Genomic DNA, 24,977 nt, shown 5'->3' on the forward strand with positions numbered 1-24,977 from the left:
TTGTATCTGCCCACACACACCCATATAAAGGTTACAGGTAAAATTAAATGAATGTTGGAGACTCTTCTACAAACAGAAGAACTAACATGTCACATGGGGAGAGAGAAGGAGGAGATGGGAAAGAGAAAACAAGCAAAAAAAAAAATGGGAGGAGATAGGAAGTTGTCACAGGGGAGAAAGATGAACCAGCAGAGGCTTACCTTTTGACCTCGAGTCCCTGGGCATCCCATGATTCCTCTGTCTCCTTGAAGCCCAGTTTCTCCTCGTCTTCCCTAAGAAGTGAATTCAAACATATATCCAAAGTTATACTTTTGCCAGAAGTTGTCAGCAGTTTGCTCTTGGAGCACTGAGCTCTCCAACTGCAGACAAAGCAATTCCTCCTGTGGTTGGTCTTCCCGTTCCTCACACACTCCCTCCTCCTCCCCAACCCCCACTCCAGCAGACAAAGGCTCAGAAGTCATTTTTGCCTCCTAGCCACAGTTCGAGGTGTTCAGTAATCCCATGATCTCATTTCCAGGGCGCTGATGCCACCTGGGGAAAGTCATCATTGCTGACAGGGAAAAACAGTTCAGTGTCCACGGCTAGAGCTGAGCAGAAACAGAGGAGAAGACAAATTACTGCAAGAACAGAGTGAGTGCAAAGGCAGAGGAGCCTGTCCTTGGGACTGTGGGGAAGCATCAGTTGGGAACGTTTTCTCTGTAAGAGTAAAGATCTGAGATTAATGTCAGAACCCACATTTTAAGAATCTAAGAATGTTAGTATGAGTTTAATCTCAGCTCTAGGAATAGGGGGCAGAGACAGTGGAACCCTGCTGTTCTTGCTGGCTTGCTGGACTAGCCAAATCCACAAATTCCATGTCAATGAGAGACCCTTTCTTAAAAGAATAATAATAAAGTGCAGGCCAGGTGGGGGCTGTGCACATGTTTAACTCCAGCTCTCAGAAGGCAGAAGCAGGCTGATCTCTGAGTCTGAGGTCAGCCTGGTCTACAGAGTAAGTTCAAGAACAGCCAGGGCTACACAGAGAAACGATGTCTCAAGAAAACAAACAAAATGAAAAAGTGCTCCTGAGAAACAACGCCTGTGGTTGACCACTGGTTCTCAAGCACACACACACACACATACACACACACACACACACACACACACACACACACAGAGAGAGAGAGAGAGAGAGAGAGAGAGAGAGAGAGACAAAAACACAGACAGACACACACACATACACACAGTCGTTCCCCATAGTCTAGGTTTGTCCAAAGTCAGACTATCCATACAAGAAAACACTCAAGGTCAATATGTTTCTCATTAACTCTAATTTTCCCAGGAAATATTTAGAAACAACCAAGAGCCAGAGTTAAACACATCTGGAGAAAACAACCATGTGTTCCTTAAGTATGGGGACTCACTGTCTCTGGGACCCTGTGACCAGCATGTGAGAGATTATGGAGATTAAATTAACTTCTGATTATGCCTGTGAGAAATATTCTTGATTAGGTTACATTTTTAAAACAAAAAACAAAAAACAAACAAAAATCCCACCCTAAGACATCACACCAGGAGATAGCACACCATGGGCTTGGGTCCTGGGCTGCATAAAAAAAAAAAAAAAAAAAAGCATCCAGAGGAGGTCCTACATAGAGAGGGAAGGCCATCTGCAGAAGAGGCTATTTGGAGGAAGGGGGGCTGAGCAGGAGCTGCTCTCTCTCTCTCTCTCTCTCTCTCTCTCTCTCTCTCTCTCTCTCTCTCTCTTGCCTTAGGCTCCTGCCCCACAGTGATGAACTGTCCCCTCACATCATAAGCCAGGATAAACCCCTCCTTTATTAAAATGCCTTTGTTGAGTTTTTTTTTTTTTTTCAGAAGAACAAGAAAAATAGCTAACACAGCTTCCTCATGAGAAAAGGAGCATGAGGGCCTCCTTTTATCTGTCTCGCTTCCTTTACTCTGAAGACTGATCAGTTCCTACACAACCTCAAGGTGTTGCCCACGCTGAGGATCTTAGACTTCACAATTTCCCATGGCCTGAACTCTCAGCCTGCTATGGGCCCTCAGCAGGCAGAGAGGTAACTCACAGCACACAAAGGCATGCTTGGCAGTGTTTGAGACCCCACTGGGGTACAAAGTGAGCCAGGTAATATATTCCCTTAATGTTCCTTTCAAAGTAAGCTAGGCCAGCCTTGAGTCCTAGAAAAATGATCAGAAAGCTAAATGCCCTGGTCAAGTTCTTCTCTCATAGTTCAGTTCTTGGACGTCCCAGAGTCTGAGCTTTGAAACATTGTACACATTATGAACTCAGCACTCCCTGTGGGCTTCAGTCCCTCCACACTCTACTCAAGGGTGATAGGCCAAGTGAGGCTCTGGTTTTAGAGTCAAGTATTGATGTTCCTGCCCACTTGCTATCTAAGGAAGGACACGTGCTCCAACACTGGACCTAAAAGGAGCTCCTTAGCAGACAAGCTAGTACATCCTGTTTAGAGACACAGAGAATTCCAGCCCCTAACACTGATTTCAAAACAACAGTCCAGCCTCTGGCAAGTGAGCTGTTCCTGTCCACAGCTTAAAGTGAAGGGGAAGGAAAGCAGGCCCTTCCTCCACAGCACTATTTTAAACACACACACACACACACACACACACACACACCTCTACCCCATACAGTTTTTCACAATAAAGAAAATCAGTACGTGTAGGTTCATGGGGGTGGGCAGTGCTGACTTACAGGGTCTCCATCCTCTCCCCTGTATCCTCTGCTGCCTTTCAGACCTGAAGAACCCTGGAAGGGAAGAGAGAAGGCCATTTAACCATCCTCTGTCAGTTCATACTCATGAAGTAAGTCACCAGACATTCCCAGCGAGGCCTTCCCTTGAGCATTGGATGAACTTTGTACCAATAAACCCATGAGTTGCAGAAAACCCAACGTCTGCAGCTGTCCTTTTCCTTGGCCTCATCTCTGAAACCCCTCTGCAGAAAGAGACCCTCCTAGTGATGAATAAGGGACCACTCTCGTATCTGTGGTCATCATTTTTAATATGTATTTTTATTATTTTATGTATGTGCTGACAGGTTTTATGTCAATTTGACACAAGCTAGAACCATCAAAGAACAGGGAGCTTCAACTGAGAAAATACCTTTATAAGATCTGACTGTAGGCAAGCCTAGAAGGCATTTTCTTCATTAGCAATTGGTACAAAAAGGTCCAGCCCATGCGGGTGGTGCCACCCTGGGCTGGTGGTCCTAAGTTTCATAAGAAAGCAGGCTGAGCAAGTCATCAGAAGCAAGCCAGTAAGCAGCACTCCTCCATGTTCCTGGCTGTTTGAGTTTATGCCCTGACTTCCTTCAGTGGTAAACAGTAATATGAAAGTATAAGCTAAAATAACCTCTTCTTTCCTCAAGTTGCTTTGTATCATGGTGTTTCATCACAGCAATAGTAACCATAAGACTGTGTGCATGGGTGTGTGTGTGTGTGTGTGTGTGTGCGCGCGCGTGCGCGCGTGCATTTGTGTGTATTGTGTTTGTATGTGTGTTTGTGTGTATTCCCATGTCCCTGTGTGTTGTGTGTTTGTGGGGGGGGTATGTGTACATGGTACAGGAGCATGTGCAGTTCAGAGGAGGGCCCTTGGAGCTGGAGTTACAGGTGGTTATTAGCATCCTGATGTGGGTGTGGGAAGTAAACTCAGATACTCTGGCAAGTGCCTGAACCACCTCTCCAGCTCCATCCTTAACAAATCAAAACCACCTACAAAGGGCTCTTTTGACTTCTTCTGCTTTGATAAGAGCCATCTTTAAACTAAGTCACTTCTCTGTGGGCCAAAGTTTAGTGGCTTCGTTTACTTGTAACCAAGATCTGTTGAGATTTGCCTCCCCTACTCTCTAATACAGATCTTTGCTGTGCCCCAGAGCACATTGACACGCAAGAGGAGAGAGTTCAATAAATGGAATGTCACAAGTCAGCAAAACATTCTGTATAAATTATCCTTCAACACAGATAGCCAAAGCAGAAATCCTCAGCAAGTATTATCGATCTGTTTTGGGCTGAAAAGAAGCCACAGTGGGTAAAGATGTTTGTTGCTAAGCCTAATGACCTGTGCTCGATTTCCAGAACTCACAAGTGGAGGGAGAGACCAGGTTACTGCAAGTTGTCCTCTGACCTCCACAGGTGCACCACTGCACAGTCATGCCCATGACCTTTCCAAAATAAGTAATTTAAGTCTTTTTGAAAACTGGTGGGAGGGTAGAAATGCAATCTAAAATTGTCAAAATGAAAATAAATACTTTTATCACAAAAAGTTCTTTCACCATGATACCTGAACATTCATTTGAAAATGCATATGCAATGAATAAATACAATATAAATGCACAGTTTAATTGTTACAGTGAGTTTTGTGCAGTAATTATATGTGACATCTGTGCAGTCATCATCATCCAGCCAAGAATTGGAACAATGCCAGTCCCAGGCACAGGGCCACCCCATCACAAGCACACAGAGCCCACTAACCCATCCCACCTCAGGGGTGCACTGTTAGCACTTAGGATAATACCTCTTGGACTTTAAAGGTATGTCACTGCTTAGATATGCATTCTCAGATAGAACAGCCCTACTTTAATAAATGGAGCTCTACCTATATATTCTATATATTCTATATATCCTGCTTCATCTTCTCTGCTTCCTGTGGTCATTACAATGTAGGCAAAAAGTCATTCATACTTTTTAATGAATGCGGTTCATTTGTTTGCATTGACACGGTCTTCCATTGGAAATGCCACGATGCCTTTTTCGTTCTATTGCTGTAATTGATTGTCTATAATCCAGTCTTTTATTTTTGTAGCTCAGACTCATTTTTCTGTTGGAAACCCACAACTCTCTCCGCTATTTTGACACTTTCAGACTGTCTAAAGCAGATTTACAGAGTATAAACTGCAAACAACCAAAACAACCTCACTAGAGATATGGAAAAGAGAGGGGGAGTTGTTCTCAGGGTCGGTGTTCAGAGGGAACCCTTCTGGTCCCATTCCTACACAGAGGAAATACAGAAAATTCCCAAGGCATTTACTATATGAGAAAAGGTTGCAAATTCAACCTATTGTGTTTTGGCCCCATCACGACAAAGCAAGGCATGTTAGAGAAGATAGAATCACAACCAAATGGCACCTTGGAGGCTTGGAGTCCTCGAGTTCCATGAGGTCCTGGAATCCCCGGACATTTACAAAATCTACAGCAGCAAGCCCTTTCTGCGATGTTTCCCTAGAGAGAGAGAAAAAAAGTTAACAAAAGCAAAGTGGGCTGAGCCATAATCATCACAGTCATCTTCTTACATAAGAGCCCTGTTCGGACAAATCGTAAGCTACCTACAAAGCCAGGTTCTGCCTTTGGGGGAGGGGTGCAAGCAATAAGGAGGCTTTATGATTTCAACTGTAGAGAGAAACCAAGGCCAGAAAATGGTGTGGGCAGCAACCTCACTCAAGGAAACAGCCCCAGTTAACGGGAAGGGTACCAAGCATATACATGGCCACGGGCCACGCTAACTTAAGAATATTGATTCCTATTTGGCAGTCTCCTGGAAATTCTATTGTATAAATTATTGGGAGCTGTTTAATGACATTAGGGGCTGGTTGGTCTGTTGATACCCTAGGCATTTATTCAATGACATGACAATGGGAGGAAGGGTGAGGGGAAAAAACAAATTATGTTTTGAGTGCAAATCAAAACCTTAAGTTAGCACAGAGTGGTTGGGCATCAAAGGAAGGTAAGGAAGGGAGAAGATTCTGACTTGGTGCCAGCCTGGTCTACATGGAGATTTTCAGGAGAGTCAGAGATATTGTGAGACCCAGTCTCAAGATAGAAAAGAAAGAAAGAAAGAAAGAAAGAAAGAAAGAAAGAAAGAAAGAAAGAAAGAAAGACAGACAGACGGGCAGACAGACAGACAGGCAGGCAGGCAGACAGACAACCATTATTGTTGCATTACCTCATACCTAGTAGGACGGGCTACTCTCCAAGAAAGGATGCAGTGATGGAGTAGGTGATGGGAAATGACAGGAACGAGAGAAGGAAATAGAGGAGGAAGGGAGGGAACTAAACACATCAAGTGTCCAGAAAGATGTGGAGAAATCAGAACTTGTGAAACATGGAAAACAGTTATCATATCCCACGATCCCAGGGTGGGTACACACACAAAAGAACTGAACAAGGGATCCTGAAGAGATGCTTGCTCATGCATGTTCATTACAGTGTCGTTCACCTTTGCTAAGTGGTGGAAGTGACCTAAGAGTCAGGGCAGAGGAGAATGGATAAAGATGGTGCAGCAAAAGAGGGAATCCTGTCACGAACTACAACATGGCTGAGCCTTGAGGACAGTATGCTAAGCCACTCACAAGCAAACATGTGATGCCTGAGGCCAATATAAGGGATCTTAGGTAGGGAAGTTTTTAGGAACAGAAAGGGGGTATGGGTGCTGGGCTCTGTAGAGTGGGGGAAGAAAGAGGTCATACTGCTAGTTGAGGATTTACAGGTTTCAGTCTTGTAAAATGCAAACTTCCTAGAGGTCTATTGGACAGCAATGTGCACACGGGTGAGTACAGTGGTCAGCCTTGACTGTCAACTTGATAACACTTATAATCACCGTGGAAACAAACCTCTGGACCAACCTCAGAGATTTTCCTATATGAGGTTAATTAAGGTGGGAAAACCCACACTACACATGGGCGGCAGCAGCACCATCTCATAGGCTGGATCAGAAGGAGACTCTGATGACAGCAGCGCCCAACCTGGCTCCCTGACTGTAGGTGCGGTGACCAGCTGCCTAAGGCTCCAGCTGCCCGACTTTCCCCAGCATGATGAGTTCTATCCTCCAACTGTGAGCCCCAACAAACCCTTCCTGCCTTAGCTGCCTTTGCCATTTTATTTATAACTACCAGACAAGAAATCCATACAACCATATACCATATGCTTTCAAATTGTTGAGATTCTACCATAACAAAACCCAAATGTGGTTAATAAGAAACTTCTTTAACTAATAATCAAAGACATGTCGGTTACAGTGCTTGAGAACACTGGGGGAAATACAATGTTACAGATAGTTTTTGCATGTTTTAACATCCTAAATGCCATGCATTTAACTTAATAGCACAAACAGCAGCAGTCTGGGAAGACTGAGAACCCAGCCTGGTCCTTGTGGCACTTGAGCTAACTGACGACTCACCAGATACTGCGAGAGCTTCTTGCGTAAGTCTAGCATTCCAATGGTCAGCTGAGTCCTGTAGTCAAATCCTTTTCCAAATTCAAAGCTGGAAAACTCATCATGGCCGAATGTGTTAAGGGACACCACCAACAGAGCATCAAGTCCTAGTCAGTAAAAGTAACCCATGTGAAGCCCAAAGGCTCATCCACTCGGTAAGCGTCATTCAAAGAACCAGAAAACCAAAAAGGCAGTCATCAGAGGAAGGAGGATTCTCACCTGCAATTCTGAATGCATTAGTCTCTGGTCTCTGACTTAGCATAAAACTCCCCCAAGAGAAAGCCATCCAAGAGAAAATATTGACAAATCAACTGAAAAGCACCAGCAGAAAATGGTGTCCAATATCTCACACCAATCCTGATACAACTCTTGGACATCCAAATGTGACTTTTTTAAAAGTGAATTGTTTATCTTTGGGATGGGGTTCTACACTTTCTGGAATACCAGTTAAAACCAGTCACCCTCCAGGGGCCCGGACTCTGCATAGTTCTCATTTCAGATGAATGGATTAGTTCATTCACTCATTCACTGATTCATTAATTCCTCCACTGCCTGTTGGACTTATCCATTCTATCATTGACCAAGTATTTGCTTCTTAGGAGTCTGCTGTGTGCTGATGACAAGATGAGTGGGTCAGGCACATTCCTTCCTGTGTCAATGTTCCTGGACTAATTGGAAAGATGGACAGAATCAGAAGATCCCGAGTCCTCACTGGGAGAGAGCATTAAACGATGAAAGCTTTGCTTGAGGTGATACTCCTGACGGTCCCAGAGATATGGGAGGACAGTCTCAGGGCATGTGGAAGGATTCTTAGAGAAAGTGGTGACTAAGCTGACTCTGAGGATGAACAGAAGTTGTTCAAAGGAAAGAACCAGGCATGGAACAATAGCGGACTGAGAATGGAAGTGATGTACAGAGAGCTCTAACGGAGACTGGAAGGAACGAAACTCTAAACATCCCAAAGAAGGAAAGTTCTCTGTGCTGGAACATCAAGTGTGAAGAATGCACTTGGGCTGGAGCAGGAGCCGGGGCAAAATTCTGCAGGCTCAGCTGTCATATTAAAAAAAGTTTCTACATAACCCAAGGGCCATGAGAAGGCTCTGAGGGGGGATCTAAGCAAGGCAGAAGGCACCACCCAGCAATAAGGCAGGAAAAATCATGACTCTAAGGAAGTTATATATGAAAACTGAATCCCCAAAGCCAGCCTGGGGCTCCTTCAAGGCAGTCTTGGAAGTTGTGTCCCATTTGACAGCTAAGGGACTTTTCCTTTTGATAAAGATTCAGCTTGGCTTCTCCATCTCATCCCAAGTTCAGCCAAAGCTGGTGGTTATAGATGTAGGGTGAGAAGTGTTTGTGCTAGCCCACACTGATACCTTTCACAGGGATAACCAGAAACAGTGAAGGGTGTCTGACCTAGAGGGTAAAGTGTAAGCAAGTATGTGAGGCATGGTGGTGGGGGTGGAATCAGCAAAGAGAAAGCTATGGACAGGGTTTGATCTCAGCCTTGGCTGCATTGTGAGACACTCTGAAGTATTAACTGCCAGAGTTGACCCACTTGAGGCAAGAGCACCAGACTTCTGTATGCCTACCTCATTCAAAGCCACAGTCACTGGGATGGGACTTGCTCTTAACCCTACCTGCAATGGCTATTCTTCATTGTCAACCTGATTGACTTATAACAAGCACCAAGGGCATTAACAAGACACAGCCCTGGGTATGTTCGTGAGAATGTTTCTAGTTAGGCATAAGACCTGCCCTCAATATAGGCAGTTCCGCCCCCTGGACTGGAGTCCTGGAGAAAACAAAAAAGCCAGAAGATCTCCAGAATTCCTCTTTGCTTCCTATTCCTCTGAGATATGAGCAAAGAGCTGCCACCACAGAGCCATCTGCCACCAAGCCTTCCCCACCATGGTGGACTGTATTCCCTACCAACGTGAGCCAAGATAAATAATTCTGTCCTTAACTACTTCCTGCCACCAAACTACCCTCAGTCCAAGCAGCTGGGTTTCATCAAGGGCACGTGTCTGTGGAAGGTTACAAAGGCAACTGGATGCCTGTAGCATCACATCACTAAGAAAATAAAATGGGGACCGGTCAAAGGATGTGCCACACATCACCAGCAGTGTCTTCTGCAAATGGTTGTACAGATCCCAAGATCTAGAACACATAGGGCAGAGACCCTGCCATATACCCCAAGCTCCACTGTGTGCACTTCCAACTCCTTACCTGCTTCTCTGAGCCTGTCTGCCTGCTGCTCCAGCAAGCTGATGCTTTCACCCTGGAGACCATCTGAAAAAATGAGCAGAACCTACAGAAAGAGAGAAGAAAACGGGATGATGTAAGCCAGGGGTACAACTGGTAACAGAGGAACAGAGGAACAGACTTGGAAGGTAGGCTGTATACCTGGCCCCTGGATGCAGATCTCTCCTCAAACATGTCCCAAAGGGACTGTAAGAACTGTGCATTCAGATGAGTTGGTCCACGGACGGTGACCTGCAGCAAGCTGTCAAACACTGCTTTCTGATAGATTTGAAACTTGGCTGGGAACTCTTGGTCACTGTTCACCTTAAAGGCCAGGCTCACCTGCGCCTCTGCACCTGCACCACAGCTCACCCCTCTGATAGAGGTCATGTCCTCCAAGATGCCTGGGAGGTATGATTCCAAGCGGGGATGGCCCTGGAACAAAGGCTGACCCTGTTGGTGAGTGGAAATGTCGAACCCAACCACGACGTCCACAAAGCAATCTGGAAGCCAAAGAAACAAGGCTAGATTGATCAGGAGGCAGGAGTAAGAATTGCAGAGGGGGCTGGGAGATAGGAGAGATGATTTTGTCATGCTCCAGAGGGTATACCCGAGGATACCCAAGAAAACGGAGGTACTGGCTGTTCTACCAACAGCAAACACAAACACTTCCTCCGGCCCCTGTTATATATAACAAGTTCCAATGCAAATTGGAGCTTTATGTGGATGCATTTTCCCGCTTTCGGTGATGACACATTCTGATTCATATGAATATAACATAGTAAATATTTTGAAGTGTCCTGGCGATTATTCCATTTCTAGCAGCCATAAATGCAAAGTTTTGCAAAGGCCAGGGGGAATAATGTAGCTAAGTCAAGTGGCCAGGGAGTGAAGACCATTATCTGGACAGCCTTGCCAGTTGCTCCTTCTCAGACCAGGGGACAGTGATTCATGGACAGTGTAAGAACTCTGGCTTTCTAATTCCAGCCCCAGGGCTCTTCCTTCATCTTACCTCCACACAAGTACCCAATCAGGACACAGAAAACACAGAGCACTTAGAGAGACTGACACATGCTCTAAAGGAGGCAGCAGCCTCCAGCATCATGACTCCAGAGACCGCAGTAAGAAGGATACTGCCCATCCACAAATCCCACATAACAAGAAACGCCTGCTGCTGTGATGTCTTCCCAACTCCCAGCCCCAGATGCACAGAACCAGAGTGCCCTGTGGCTACTGCCTACCACTGAGGAGTGACATCCCTGTGGGATGCTGTGACATCCCTGTGGGGTGGAATACTGTTCTGCAGTTTACTGACCTCACACCCTGACAAACTGATTCCTCTACAGTATCTCGGAGGCCTTTATATTTGTAGATTAAGTAAATCTGTAAAGACAACAAAAATTTCTACTATGTTGCAATCGTGTAGATGTTTTTCTTAAAAATGAAACAAAACAGAGTTAGACAGACGGCTCAGTAATTAAGATCACTTGTTGCTCTTGCAGAGAAGCTAGAACCAGTTTCCAGTACCCACAGGCTGACTCACAACCATTTGGAACTCCAATTTGATACCCTCTTCTGACCTCTGTGGGCCACTGAAGCCTCAAGGTAGCTGCATCCAGACAAGTTCCAGAAGATAGGATGACCTTTACTAGACCCCAAGGTCGCTGCATGCATATGGTCCACAGACACACATGCAGCAAAGCATCCATGTACAAAAGCAAAACCATAAAAATAAAAATTTTAAAGCCATTTTATATGTACATCTATTAAATATATATGCACATACACAGCACACACGTGCTGAGTACTTTACTAGTTAACAATGTTGAAACAGTCAACGTTTCAATAGGGAATATTCATTTTCCTTACATCCTATCAGATGAAGGATGGTCCAGAGGACCTGTGCAGGACACAGAGCTCCGTGTATGGAAGGAGCAGAAACTCTAGCTGTAGTGAGAGGACAGGGGGGCCTACAGGACACAGCCAACCCTATCCCCTTATGTTCTGTACCCTGAGGAAGGCTGACTAATTACAGGCTTCCAGGGAGAAGCAACAGTCAATCAATGTCTCTCCTCACCACACATTGTCCTCAATGGATTCCACAGGGGCTAGCCCACAATACAACCTTGGGAAACAAAGGCACAGGAAGCCTCTAATAAAACCAGACAACAGCGAGACACTCACTGGCTTTCCCGCAGCTCTGGCAAATTTCCCGGACCATTCTCTTCTTCACCTCCACGTTCTTTAGTTTACTAAAGTCTTGGAAAGTAATTATTTTTTCTGAATTGCCTGTGATGGGCAGAAGCTGCTCCTTATAAACATCTCCTATGCCCAAAGCCAGGACACAGATGCCAAGGTCTCTCAGGACTTTTACTGCACCTGTCACGTCATAGCGTGGATAACTAGATGTTATCACAACCAAAGTCTGAGGAATGCCAGCGTTTCTTCTCCCGCCAACTGATGGGTCAAACATGTCACTCACATGCTTAAGAGCAAAGTCAATTCGTGGAAACCCCTTGCTCTTGGCCACAGTGTGGACCTGCAGTTTCCACTGAGTCTTGTTCAGAGAGCTTTCCAACTCAATAATTTCCTGATACCGGCTCCCATATTGAGCCATCCCGACTTTCATTCTTTGAGACTCAATGTCAAAATTATCAATTAAGTCTGACAAGAAAGTTGTCATGGTAACAAACTCTGAATCAGACACCATGTCAGAGCCATCACAAAGGAAAATCACATCCGCTTCTGGAAGGTTACAAGCTGGAACAGAAAGGAGAAGGATAAATTATTTCCTCATGCATCATTCTAAATTGTTCCGTTACCGGGATACTCAAATTGCTTTGCTAAATACTTAAATTGTTTTGCATTAGCAGCGAATTGAGATAAATTAACAGAAGAGAAACTCGATGATTAAGCTGCAAAGAGAAGGAAAAAATACTCAGGAAAGAGTTGGATAATGGACACTTTTCAAAGTGTAATTATATTTGCATGAGTTATTGGAAAAGATACTGCAGGCTATTCAAAAGGGAAGTAGGTAATTTGAACAGATTGAATATTCTCATGAAGAAATACTTCGCAAGCCTGGAAGCCTCTGCAGTGTCTGCAGATTGGAAACAGGCAGCAATACCACAGTGTACTGTTCAAACTCCTGTTGTTGCTGATGTTGCCCGTTTATATGGGTATTGAATAGTAGCCTTTCCAAAACACTTGGGGCATGCAATAGCATAGTAAATGGTCCCAACCAGCTTGTGACATTAGACATGTATGAGACATGTATGTCCTGTTCATAAACAGTGCACAGGACCATCTCCCTGAAGCTCAATGTGAAATATTCCAAAACCAAGGGATAATTTTCTCCCACTTCCAGTCAGACTCCCTGGCTCTGAACAGGAGAACAGTCACAAATGGTAACCATTGGTTGACAAGTGTTACAAAATTCCCTGCAAAGCAGAGGAGCAGACACAGAGCCAAGCTGCCCAAACAAACCTTCAAGAAAGATTAAGCTTCCTGTAGCTAATGGAGACTAGCTGTCAGCTCCTTCAGCCCTGATTTCTGCATCGGGATGTCTTGTAAAATGACACATTTCCCAGGGTAGTCCACACTCCCTTCTCACCCCATCCTTCCATCTTATCCTGATGCTGAGCAGAAGTTCTGGGAAGTGTTTGCACCAGCATTACTAAGTTTCATTGAATATGCATCTCTGGCTGACTCTGCCTATACCCTGCCTTCCTTTCTGTTTTATAAGTTTGGCTCCTTAAAACATAGCATAACCCAAACTCCATCTCAGCACCCATTCCTGAAAGGTGACATGGGAGATAAAAACAAAGTAGCATACATATTCCTAGGACAAGACCAGGTGCCGTACTGGATTTGTCAGAGACCCAAGAATGAACAAGAAGTTGAGGAACCCACAGTCTTTTGTTAGGGGCAGATCATCACAACAAGCTATGTGCTGAGTGCTAACACCAGGAGAAAGACGAGTGCCAGAGTGTGGGAGCTGGAGCAAACAAAGCTTAAACTTGTTAGGTAGATTAGCTGCAGGCAAGTGACAAGCTGTGTGGTCACAGTGGGTAGAGCAATGTGCACAAAGAGGGGGAGAAATTTCAGAATGACAAGGAAGACACAAGAAGGGCAGGGGCAACAGATGACATGGGAGAAGCGTGTAACAGCTGGACAGAGTTAGAAATCTTCCAAAACACTGTGGACAGTAGTGTGACATAGTCCAGTATGTGTAAGATACATCATAACTTCTTGAGAGTGACCTGTGTGGCAACAGGACAGATGGGGGAGGGGTAATGCACACACTTGGCACACACATTCAGAAATAAATACACATGCATATATCACACACCCAAAAAGCTCAGACACCCTCATGGTACAGGGGGTGAGAAGATTGTACGAACCAGAGGTTGAAGAGGACTAGACAATACAGTGTCTTCAGGACACGATAAGAGAATAGCTGTGACTGAGTCTTGCATGAGATCAGTCAGTCAACATTCTACCATGGAACTGGGAGGGATCACGAGTCTCTACTCCTAACTGAGGAGCTGTTTGAAGTGGGTAGCTTCTGGGAGGAGGTAGATTTGGGTTTCTTTAAGGGTGTAGCTCTAATAGTTAGCCCCATATTCACAAGTATTTGGGCAACCCAAACTGGAAAAGAAGGCGTGAGGCTGGGAGTGGAGATGTATGTGAGAGGTGGGTCTGGAAGGAGCTAGAGGAAATAGCTGGTGTATCATATCATAATCACACATCACAACTGAGTCTCAAAGAACAAACAAATAAGTAATAGTTATAGCGGCTTACTCTCTTGTGAATTATTGCACAGAGTCTCTTGCAGAGGCAGGTAAACGTCTCTCAGTTTGTCAAAATTATCTACATGGATCGTATTTTCTTTCTTCCCTGCCATGGTCTCCAGTTCATCTTGGTTGGCATGTCCTACCCCTACTGCAAAGATGGTGATGCCTTTGTCTCTGAGTTCCCGTGCTGTGTCGTTGAGTTTATCTCGGTCGTGGGACACGCCATCTGTGATGACAATCATCAGCTGTTTCACATTTTGCTTCAAGCGGCTGCCATGCTCTTCCGTGAACAGGATGTTGGAGTGCTGAAGAGCCTTGGCGGTGTAGGTCTCTCCTCCGGTGTCCCTGGGCCTCCTCAGATGCTCGAGGATGGCCGATCCGCTCGAGTAAGTGTTAAGATAGAAGAGGATCTCAGGATTGTTGGAGTACGTTAGAGCTCCAAACTGAACTCGGTCCCTGCCAACATCTGCCTTCTTCACCAGGTGGATGGTGAGGTTAATCATGCTTTCTTGCTCTTGTGGACCTATGCTGCCTGAGTGGTCCAGCACAAACACAATATCTAAGACTTCGATCCTCTTGCAATCTGGAAAAAAAATCATATATACAAGAGGCGTTCATAAACTCCACCATGCCACCCACATACACTGACAGAACGTGGTCAGCTTTTGCCATGAGTGTTCTAGGTACATGACGCCCCTACCCTATCACCTATAACTCGTTTCTCATATGTGCACAGTTCTGTACATGTGGAGGCCAAAATTCAACCTAAGGTTTCATTCCTCAGAACACCAGCTACCTTGGTTCTGAAACAAGGTCCCTCGCTGACCTGGAACTCACCAAGTAGGCTAGACTGGCTAGCCTGCAAGCCCCAAGGCTCTGTCTGGCTCTACCTCCTTAACACTGAGGTTCTAGGAACATGTTTAAAAATCTGGCTTTTGCAATGGGTGCTAGGGATCAATCTCTGACCTTCACATTTTTGTGGCAAGCACTTTGACAACTGAGCATTCTCCTGAGCCCTTGGTCTCACTTGGTTCTTCGAAGTGGTTGCTGTCATTTTTACAGAGAAAGAAACCAAAGCTCAGTCAAGGGCAAGTAGCAGAGCAGGATTCTCAGGGCATATGTACCCTTAGCTAAGGGGTTTCATGGCCCTTGTACCCCACTGTTCTGTTCTGCTATGAGTCTGACCCAATGGTGCCTTTGCTAATTAGCTTTCAGCATAAAAACAATGTCAGAAGTCAATTCAAGAACAATAATGATGAGAGACATGCTAGGGTTTGCAGAAACAGCCTGCGACTCTCGGAGAGTTCAGGAACTCATTATGTAGGCTGGGATTGTATTCCATTCTCTCTGGCTCCAGCTGTCTTCTGTGACCCCACTACACAAATCTCCCCAGACATAGCATGTCCTCGCTCGTGTGTGGTCCATCCTGGCCTCCAGAATTCAAACTTAGGAATGGATGGATATAAGTATAGGAGAATCAAAGTGCCCATCTCTACTTACCTGGTCCTGTGCCCTCTTCCATTTTCAAAGCCAACAGACCAACCACTCTGGTGGTCTTCAAAGTCTAGACTCTAGTCATTTTTTTTCTTTTCCTTGATAACCTAGGCATCTGCCCTCCAAAGTTCCCATTATCCTTCACTTCCCACCAGCCTGGTTTTCCTCCAGTCTTTATTTCAGCCATAAGGCTGTTGTTATACAAGGCAGTTTCACCTTACTCCAGACGTGGCTCTGCCAACATTAGTATTTATCAAAATGGAGAGTCTAAAGTTGAAGGTCTGGTCCTTTAGTACACCTCTCAATGTTTTACTGAGCCTGAGAATCACTGCCACATGTAAAGAAAGGAAACTCTGGTTAGATTGTTACCAGAAAGTCCTGCGATAGCACCTAACGCTCAGTTTACAACAAGGTATTTAATGTGTGAACTTTCTAAAATTCCTAAACACCTAATTCTGAAGGATGAAACCCAACGGATGTTTCTATGCCAGGAGAACATGTGACAGACTTCTGGTGTTTTCATTTGCTTCCTTAGCTGTCTCTAGAACAGTTGACAGTGAGTGACAGGTTTTGAAGTCTGAGTCTTTGGGCCTTGTGCAGAACAATAGGAAGCTCTGGTTAGAGAGAGGTTAAATCTGATAGCATCTGGGCTGGGACATGGTTCAGTGGTAGAGCTCCCGCCCAGCATCTGTGAGGCAGGAGGAGGCTCAATTCCCAGCACTAGGAGAAACATTTTGGCTCAAACTGAAGATTGCTCAATTCCTTTTTTCAAAAAGCATTATGATTTTACAAGAGAAATGTAGTAACCTTAAGCAAATGGGGAGAAAGGTACACACACTACCATTTCACAAGGGATAGTACATGAAGAGCCTAGGTGCCAGAAGTTAAGACTACCAATCAATAAAAATGCACACTCCGTCTTTGAAATGTGAGGGGGTGTTCTCGGTAGATCGGAGCTGTTCAGGTCACCATTTAATACAGCTAAAAGGAACACGCACTTAGGCTTCTAATTACTTCCTGCCCTAGGTGATTTTATAGATACATGAAAGCATTATAAATGACAAAAAGTAGAAGTAAATATATCTGCAGAAACAAAAGGGATTAATGGGAGGGCAGCCAAGAAAGGAAGAGAAGGGGGTCTATGAAAGAATATGCTCAATTCTATTTTTTTTTTAAATAAAGATACTTTTTAAAACCAGACAAAGGGGAGCTAGAAAGGTGGCTCTGCAATTAAGAACATTGATTATTCTTCCAGAAGATTCAGGCTCAGTTTTCAGCGCCCACAAGGCAGCTCACAACCATCTGTAGCTCTAGTTCCAGGGGATCTGAAACATTCTTCTGACCTCTGTGGGCACTGGGTGCATGTGGTACCCAGACATACATGCAGACTAAACAGCTGTGCACATAAAAGTGTGGACATGACCCAAAACTTAAAACACTGAAGTTTCAGAAGTGATGGGGAGCAGTGGGGCCCTCTTAGTGCGAGTTAAGTTGATATCTCACATCTGGAGGCCTGAAGGGAAAGGAGGGGGGACACTTACCATGCAGCGCACACACTCGGAAGATGAGTTTACTCTCTATGGCCTTCAGATGATCAAAGTTCTCAACATGGAAAACCAGACTGCTGTCCCCACTGATCTCCTCCAGCTGAGCCCTATTGGCACCATACACACCCACGGAGAAGATGGTCACACCTTTGCTCCTGAGAGCCATGGCCGGAACCCCCACTTCATCCTGGGCTTTTCCATCCGTGAGGAGGATGAGGAACTTTCTGACCTGGGAGCGGCCCCCCTTGGAAAGGTCAAAGTAGTCACTGACAAAGGTTAGTGCACTTCCAGTCAACGTGTTTCTGTTGATGGGAGACATCCCATCTATGGCGGTGTAGATTTCCTCATGTGTGGAGTATTTATTAAGCTGGAATTCTTCTCTGTTATAGTCACTGAACTGAACAACACCGACTTGGGACCTGTGGGCGCCAATCTGAATCTTCCCCACCAGGTTTTTCATGAAAGTCTTCATTGTCTCGAAATTTGTAGGCCCTATGCTTCCAGAGCTGTCCACCAAAAACATGATGTCTGCCTTCATATCTTCACATCCTGCATGGGAGAAAAAGGTCAGAAGTTGGTGTGATTCTTATATATGAGTAAGCAATAACAAATGCACTTATGGGAAAAGTGCAAAAATCAACCCAGGGCGTGGCTGTTACAGTTGACATTCTTACTTGTAACTTTGGAAGAAGCCTGACAAGAACCCTGAATCAGAAATTCACTAAGGAAACACAATGAATTTATACAGAAAATGCCACTTCTAGATGCCTGTTCTTCATCCATACAACCACCCATTTATTCATCATTAATGCATCATTCATTCATTTGTCATTCATTCATTCATTCAAAACTCGTAAGAAATACCAAGCTTCAAGTTAAATGTTAAAGATGTGATGGTGATTTTAAAAATTAAACAGAGTCAAAGTAGCCAATTCTCAACATTTCTGGGACTAATGTTTTACTTAAGCATAGTCATGAAACTAATTTAAAATAGTCGTGAAAAACATAAATCTACAGAATCTTAAAGCAGCATTATTTTCTGGGATAATTTTAAATTATTTAATAAACAAGTCAACTCTAGAAATTGTAGTGCCCTCTGTAGTGTGCCTCCTGAGGCTCTTCTCCTCTTCCTGGAGTCAAGCCAGGAGACACTGGGACCATTCCTGTTCATCTTCTTCCTCTTAGACCCCAACTGTATTGACAACAGTATTACAGCCAGAGCGGGGGAAGGAGGAGGATGAATCCTGTGACATGGGATTCTGCCCACAGTACCACACATTTGCTTCTTTGCTTCTCTTCCCAATGGCACAGAACAAAAGAAAGATGGCCCATATTTTGCATCCTTGTCCTGTCTTTCCAGTGAGAACCTCAGATACCTTCTATAATACCCAACTTTGGTTCTGTTGCTGTGTTTGCTTGCTTGCTTTCTTGCTTTGCAGGGCTGAGGCTCAAACCTAGGACTCATTCAAACAAGTGTTCTACCACTGAGCTACACACCCACCCTCACCTGACCTTTATGAATCCCTTTCTGGGTTTTGCTTTGGTTTTCTTACCTTTCTCAGAGCAAATGCGGTGAACGATTTCATTTTTTATGCCCTTCAGAGAATCGAAGTTCTGCCCGAAGCTAACCCTTTCTTCCTTCCCAGCAATTTGCTGTAGCTGTGTTTTGTTGGCCTCACCAATCCCGACAGCATGAATGGTGACTTGCTCATCCCTCAGTCTGTTGGCAGGTTCTAGAACGCTGTCATTTGACTTCCCATCAGTCAGTACAATGAGGTAACAGGGGACTTCATTGGTCCTCTCTGATTTTCCCTTTTTTATGATTGGCAGTATGAAATCCAGGGCTTTCCCAGTGAACGTAAGACCTTTGAGTTGCTTGATGTTAAAAACAGCCTTCTTCAAGTCAATGCCATTCGTGTAGCGAGAGACAGGAAATTCCACTTCATTTTTATGTGAATACTGTACAACCCCAACCCGGACTTTGTTGGGGCCGATAGGAAACATGTCTATCACCGATGACATAAATATCTGGATTTGCTCAAACTCTTTCTTCCGGATGCTGGACGACCCATCGATGAGGAAATAGATATCGGCCTCCTTTGTATCCACACAGCCTACAAAGGAAACAAAGATGTGAGTGTGGGCGGTGAGCACTCTGTCAATCACAGAGCATCTCCAGGGAACTTTGTCCCAGACTTTGTGAGGAAACTTGAGGCTGTACTGGATCTAAAGAACAGGATCCCAGAATCAGGCAGTGGTGATGCATGCCTTTAATCCCAACACTTAGGAGGTGGAGGCAGACAGATCTCTGAATTTGAGGCCAACCTAGTCTACAGAACAAATTCCAGGACAGCCAGGCCTATACAGAGAAACTGTTCCTCAAAACAAAACAAAACAGAAAACAAACAAAAACCAAAAACAACAACAACAAAAAACAAACAAATGAGCCTCTGTGTTGGGGTGGAGCCTGTATCTTTCTGTCCATTCGAACCTTTGAAATATATCACCATCTTGGGAAGACACAGAAACATAGCAAGGCATAGCGATTTATCTAAGATCACACAGCCAGGAAATGGCAAGCACGTTTTCTAACTGTAAGTTTCCCATGCCATTATCTCCGAATGTAAATGAGCCAATCTTCTAAACACAGGGCAACTTGGACATTTTAGAATTCCTGTTGTTTGCAGCTTTTCGGGCAGTTGATGATTCCTGACACTGCTGTAGGCTTTGAACAACCATTTCTTAAGAAATAAATATCACTAAAAGTTAAGTCCAACCCAGATCAGTACAACTATAAAATCAATGCACAAAGCTTTGGGGCTGATCACGATCCTTTGCAAAGCACAGGTTGATCTGGGTTCGCAAGCCTTGAGAGGGAGCAGAGAGAACTGTTGCATAATTAACAAAGAGCTGAGTGTGGGAAGCCACTGTATTCACCATTACAAGATGGCGCCCAGCCCGAAGGGAGGGTGGCCAGTTTTGAGATAAACAACCTAAGTGCGCATGCACGCCTGCCTGTATTTGCTGAATCATGGTGACTCTGAGTATGCTAATTAGGGTGCACAGAATGCACCAATCAGGTGGCGGTACAGTCCTCCTAAGCATATATAAGGAGGGCTGGTTTCTGGGCTCGGGGTCTTTCGCTACTGCAATCAAGCCCGCAATAAACGCCTGTAGAAGGATCCTGTTGTGGCGCGTCTTCCTTGCCAGCGAGATAGGCGATCGCTACACTGAGGGCTCACCAGAAGCAGGCAGTGGCCAGTGATTCTGAGGACTGGAGCGAGGCTTCCCTGCACCTCTGCCCTCTCACAGGCACTCTGGGCAGCACTAACCACTGATGCTCTTACTGTGCCAGCTTAGAGCCCAGCCAGGAAAGCCCTTGCTGCCCAGAGGTGAGAGCAGCCTTTGATTCCCAGCACCTACTTCTGTAATCCCAGTGCTGGGGAGATAGAGTCTGGAAGATCCCTGGGTTTGCTGGCCAGCCAGTCTAGCCTAACCTGGGGGCTCCAGGTACGGTGAGAGACCCAACCTCAAAAAATAAGGTTGGAAACAATTGAAGACATGGACAGTGACCTCTGGTCTCTCCACACAGGCACACATAAATATGTACACACACAGGAGCACATGTACATATACAGAAAAAAAAAACCACCCATCATATTAAGGATACTTTGAAATTAAATAAAATTAGGGTCAGCAAAATTATTCAGTGAGTAAAGCGACGGTCATGTAAGCCCGACACCCTGAGTCCAGTCTTCAGAACCCACAGTGGAAAGCAAGAAGTGACTCAAACGCTGTCTTCTCAACTGCACACAAATGCCAGGCAGCATACGTGCCTGCGCCACAAACACCTCCTATCCACACGACAAATAGACTCTTAATTAAATATACTCAAAAGTCATCTTGTTTCCAACTCATGGGCTGGTGGTAACGAACCCTCAAACAACAGCTATAGAACATGTCCACCTTTCAATTAGACAGAGATGAAATCTGTCCCTTGGCATAAGGCTGTGGATCTGGCTTTTAAAATAGAGATGTTTGTTGTCAACTGGGTGGCACTAGACCTGTCGGTCACAAAACAGACTTTCTGGTAGGATGCCACACTCTTAACAGTCTTTTTATTATTATTATTATAATTTAATCTCTATTTTGTCATGTCTAGAGATAGGAAATGTTCTGGTCACAGGACATAAATGACCAGGTTCCTGCACACTGGTGGTCCTCGCTGTTCTAATATCTGAAGTTTGAAAAATGTAAATGCCCTTTGATTTATTAATGCTCTAGATAAAAAATTAACAGAAGCAGATACTGAGCCGCAAGCAAAGAGACAACATTAAAATTAAAAAACAAGCCAAGTCCAGTGTTATCTGAACGTGGGACTATAGATTATTTTTTTCCTTCTCCATGTCCATCTACACTATTGAAAATGTTTTATGTATAATGCCTATGGCTTTATTACATCTTACGGAGGCACAATTTATGCATTATAAAAATCAATCCATTGTTTAAGTATGTAATTCAATGGGTTTTGGCAATATTTATAGCTATGCAACCATTACCCAAAAATTCAGGTATTTTTGGCATTCTTACAACCCTTAAAAGTCCCCTGAGTTTTGCTTGATGCCCATTCCTGCCCCAATCCCAGGCAACAATTCCCATTAGCCATGTAATCACACTAGTCCTTTAGACATACCAGTTTTATCCAGTTCCATTTGTTCGGCGTGGGTAGAAACCTGGCTCCAGATTTCGTTGTGGATCTTCTTCAGGAAGTTCTCGCTGTATGACTCCAAGTGTCTGTAGGAGCTGTGTGTGGAAATTCTCTGCCTGGTAGGGTACGACACTATGTCTTCTAACTGTGTGTTGTTGGCCCCTTGGATGCTCAGTGCAAACATAGTTACACCCTCCAAGCGCAGGTCCTGTGCAGCTTCCCGCACCGCATCATCGGAGGCTCTGTGGGTGACCAGCACAGCAATCTGGGGGACCCCCTGTGCCTTTCTGCTACCACTGGACACTGAGAAGCCTTCTTTCCTCATCTTCTCAATGGCAGCCCCAACATTAGATGCCCCAGTCCGGAGCGAGAGCTTCTGGATTTGCTGCTGGAACTCAGACTGGTTGGTGCTTGACCCCAGAGAAGAAACAGTCTGAGCCCTGTCACTAAAGCTCATCAGCCCAAGCCGCATGCAATTGTCCTTCACATCCACGGAGCCAGTGACATTCTCCAGGAAGTTCTGCAGGTCCCTCAGGTCTTGTGGGGTCCCCACTGACTCGTCCACCAAGAATATAAGGTCAGCAAGAGAGTCTTTCTGGCAGGATGTGGGGAAGGGAACTGTGGAGACAGAAAAGTTGTGAGGTTGGGGGGGACCACTGACCTGGGATGAAAGGATTTCTAGGAGTGTTGAAATGCTAAAGCAAATGGACAGGTTACTGCAGACCCAGTCCTAATTGCTTCCCCTTGTTAAACAAAACAGCAAAATTTTAAATAAGACTGGCAGGGTCATTGAATCCAGAGATTTCTGTTCTTTCATGTGTCTGTTCTTTCTGTTCTTTCATGTGTCTGTTCTTCTCTACTTAGCAGGTTTCCTGCCAACATTGTTATAGTCACCTCTGTGACCATAACCCTCTCCCCACTGCCAGTGTGACCACAGTCACCAGCACAATCATCATCACTACCAGCACATGAAAGTCATTTCCAGTATTACCAGTATGACTCCCTCAGCCATAGTCCCCACACCCACCTTTCACCAGCAATTGTTAGAAAAAAGATGAAGAGAGTTGGGGGGGGATATGTTCCATAGAGGTTAAACGAGGCATAGGGGTAAGGGGGATTCCTCTGGGGAACCCATGTTGGGAATCCCTTCCCCCTGAGGGACCAGTCACATGATGGTATAGTTCAGAACAGAGTTTATTCAGGGCATGGGGAAGGGATTTAAGAGGGTAGTAGGGGCAGAGAGAAAAGAGAAGTAGAGAGGTAAAAGCCAGCCATGAGCGCGTAGAGCGGGGGAGGGAATGGGGAGGGGAAGGGAAAGGGGGAGAGGGGAAGGGGAAGATAGCAAGAGGCCAAGAGGCCAAGAGAGTGAGGAGAGGGCACGCAGCCCCTTTATAGTGCCAGGTAACTGGGCGGAGCATACCTGGCTCTTGCCAGGTAACTGTGCAGTGGGGTTTACAGAATCCCAACAAATTTGATCATCATGGCTACCACCACCTTAATCACCCTCACATGCTTACATGCAGGGATGGGTTGGCAGACATATTTCTGACCTCAGCAAACTCACACTCTATGGCCAGACTATATTTTTTCAAGAGGTGACAATTGCTACAAGGACAGACAAACAGGTGGCTTCATTGACTCTACTGGGAGTGTGGCTGGGGAAGAGACTCTGACCCATGTGAGACTTGAAGTCCAGGCAGGCCTTTCTGAAAGGGTCTCGTTCGGATGAAGTGTGTGGGATTCATTCATAGGAAATTTGGAAGAAAGAGAAGTTCTAGGAGAAAGAATAGCAGAAGGTGGGGACAAGCAAGATGTACAGAGTGACTAGAGCCAGTGGTGAAGCGAAGCCATGGTGGTGAGTTCAGAGGGGAGCTGGCCCAGATCACCTGGGAGTCACATGACCTGTTCTAAATGTCATAAGCATCACTCTAGGTGCTGAAGGAAATATCAATTCAAGGTTACAACAAACAACTCTTCTGGGCCAGGCCAGAGACAAGAAAACAGCAGTAAGAGAGAACATCAAGATCAGAACTGATACATGGCTAGAGACAGCAGGAAGCTTAGTGATTGGACACAAATGCAGAAATAGAGAGAAACTCCTGGGCTTAGGGCTCACACATCTAAACTGATGGGGTCAGTGTGTCCTCCTGAGACACTAGGAGGAATGAGTTACAGGGAGGATCAAAGAGTTTCGTCTCAGACACGCTAGATTCCACTTAGCACTGAACATCCAAGAGGAGCAGTTGTTTGCAAGAACCTGGAGTCTCAGGCAAAGTACACTGTGTTCACAGCAAATGCTTCTCCATACACAGGTGGATGGATCACATCTGTGGAAAGCAGAGTCACAAGCTTAATCTTGCCAAGAGCTACCCATTAACAACTGCAGAAGATGAAAAACCAGTCTTATTCATCTCCTTCTAGTGTTGGGCTCCTGGTGAGAACAGGAATATTTGTAGAGAATTAACTAAAACTAATTCACATGAACCTCACTCAGAATCCCACACCACTGAGTAAACTGAAGTCCCAGCATGACCTACCCAAGTCAGCATTCATTTGCCAACAACTGTTACTCTCAATAGCAATAAGCAAACATCACACAAGTCCCTTCAACTTTGTAAGCAGATAAACACTATTCCCCTCACTTTACAAGGAAGGGAACAGAGGAAGACTACCCAATGTGCGAGAGCAAGGAGGATATCCAATTCAACTGCCACCCAGGCCAGACCCAGGGCTTTGAGTTAACCCAACATCTATCTCAAGAACTGCTGCAGCATGTGAAAGGGCTGGTCCTGCGGAGCCAAAGCTGCACCTTCTGTGATGAGATATTTTCTATGTTTTTTTGTTGTTGTTGTTTTTGTTTAAATTTTTTTTTGGTTTTGTTTTTTGTTTTCTTTGGGGAAAAGTTGCAAAGGAGAGAGGAGGATGGGGAGGGATGGGAAGATGCATAGGACTGGGGTGCATGTTGTGA

General features: G+C 45.0%; 1 protein-coding gene across 1 annotated transcript in view; it reads right to left on the bottom strand.

The window, feature by feature from the left end:
* Window positions 1-24,977, bottom strand: part of COL6A5 (collagen type VI alpha 5 chain) — a gene marked incomplete at both ends in the record, with an annotated part of 95,460 nt that overhangs the window by 66,544 nt on the left and 3,939 nt on the right. Inside the window, 11 exons of the mRNA XM_080934673.1 lie at window positions 201-272; window positions 2,711-2,764; window positions 5,141-5,233; window positions 7,188-7,330; window positions 9,450-9,531; window positions 9,627-9,967; window positions 11,649-12,224; window positions 14,268-14,843; window positions 17,296-17,850; window positions 18,855-19,415; window positions 21,995-22,627. Coding sequence (XP_080790799.1) covers window positions 201-272; window positions 2,711-2,764; window positions 5,141-5,233; window positions 7,188-7,330; window positions 9,450-9,531; window positions 9,627-9,967; window positions 11,649-12,224; window positions 14,268-14,843; window positions 17,296-17,850; window positions 18,855-19,415; window positions 21,995-22,627 — 3,686 coding nt within the window. The remainder of the gene's footprint in view (window positions 1-200; window positions 273-2,710; window positions 2,765-5,140; window positions 5,234-7,187; window positions 7,331-9,449; window positions 9,532-9,626; window positions 9,968-11,648; window positions 12,225-14,267; window positions 14,844-17,295; window positions 17,851-18,854; window positions 19,416-21,994; window positions 22,628-24,977) is intronic.

Source organism: Micromys minutus (genome assembly GCF_963924665.1).
Source record: "Micromys minutus genome assembly, chromosome: 21".
NCBI classification, from domain to species: domain Eukaryota; kingdom Metazoa; phylum Chordata; class Mammalia; order Rodentia; family Muridae; genus Micromys; species Micromys minutus.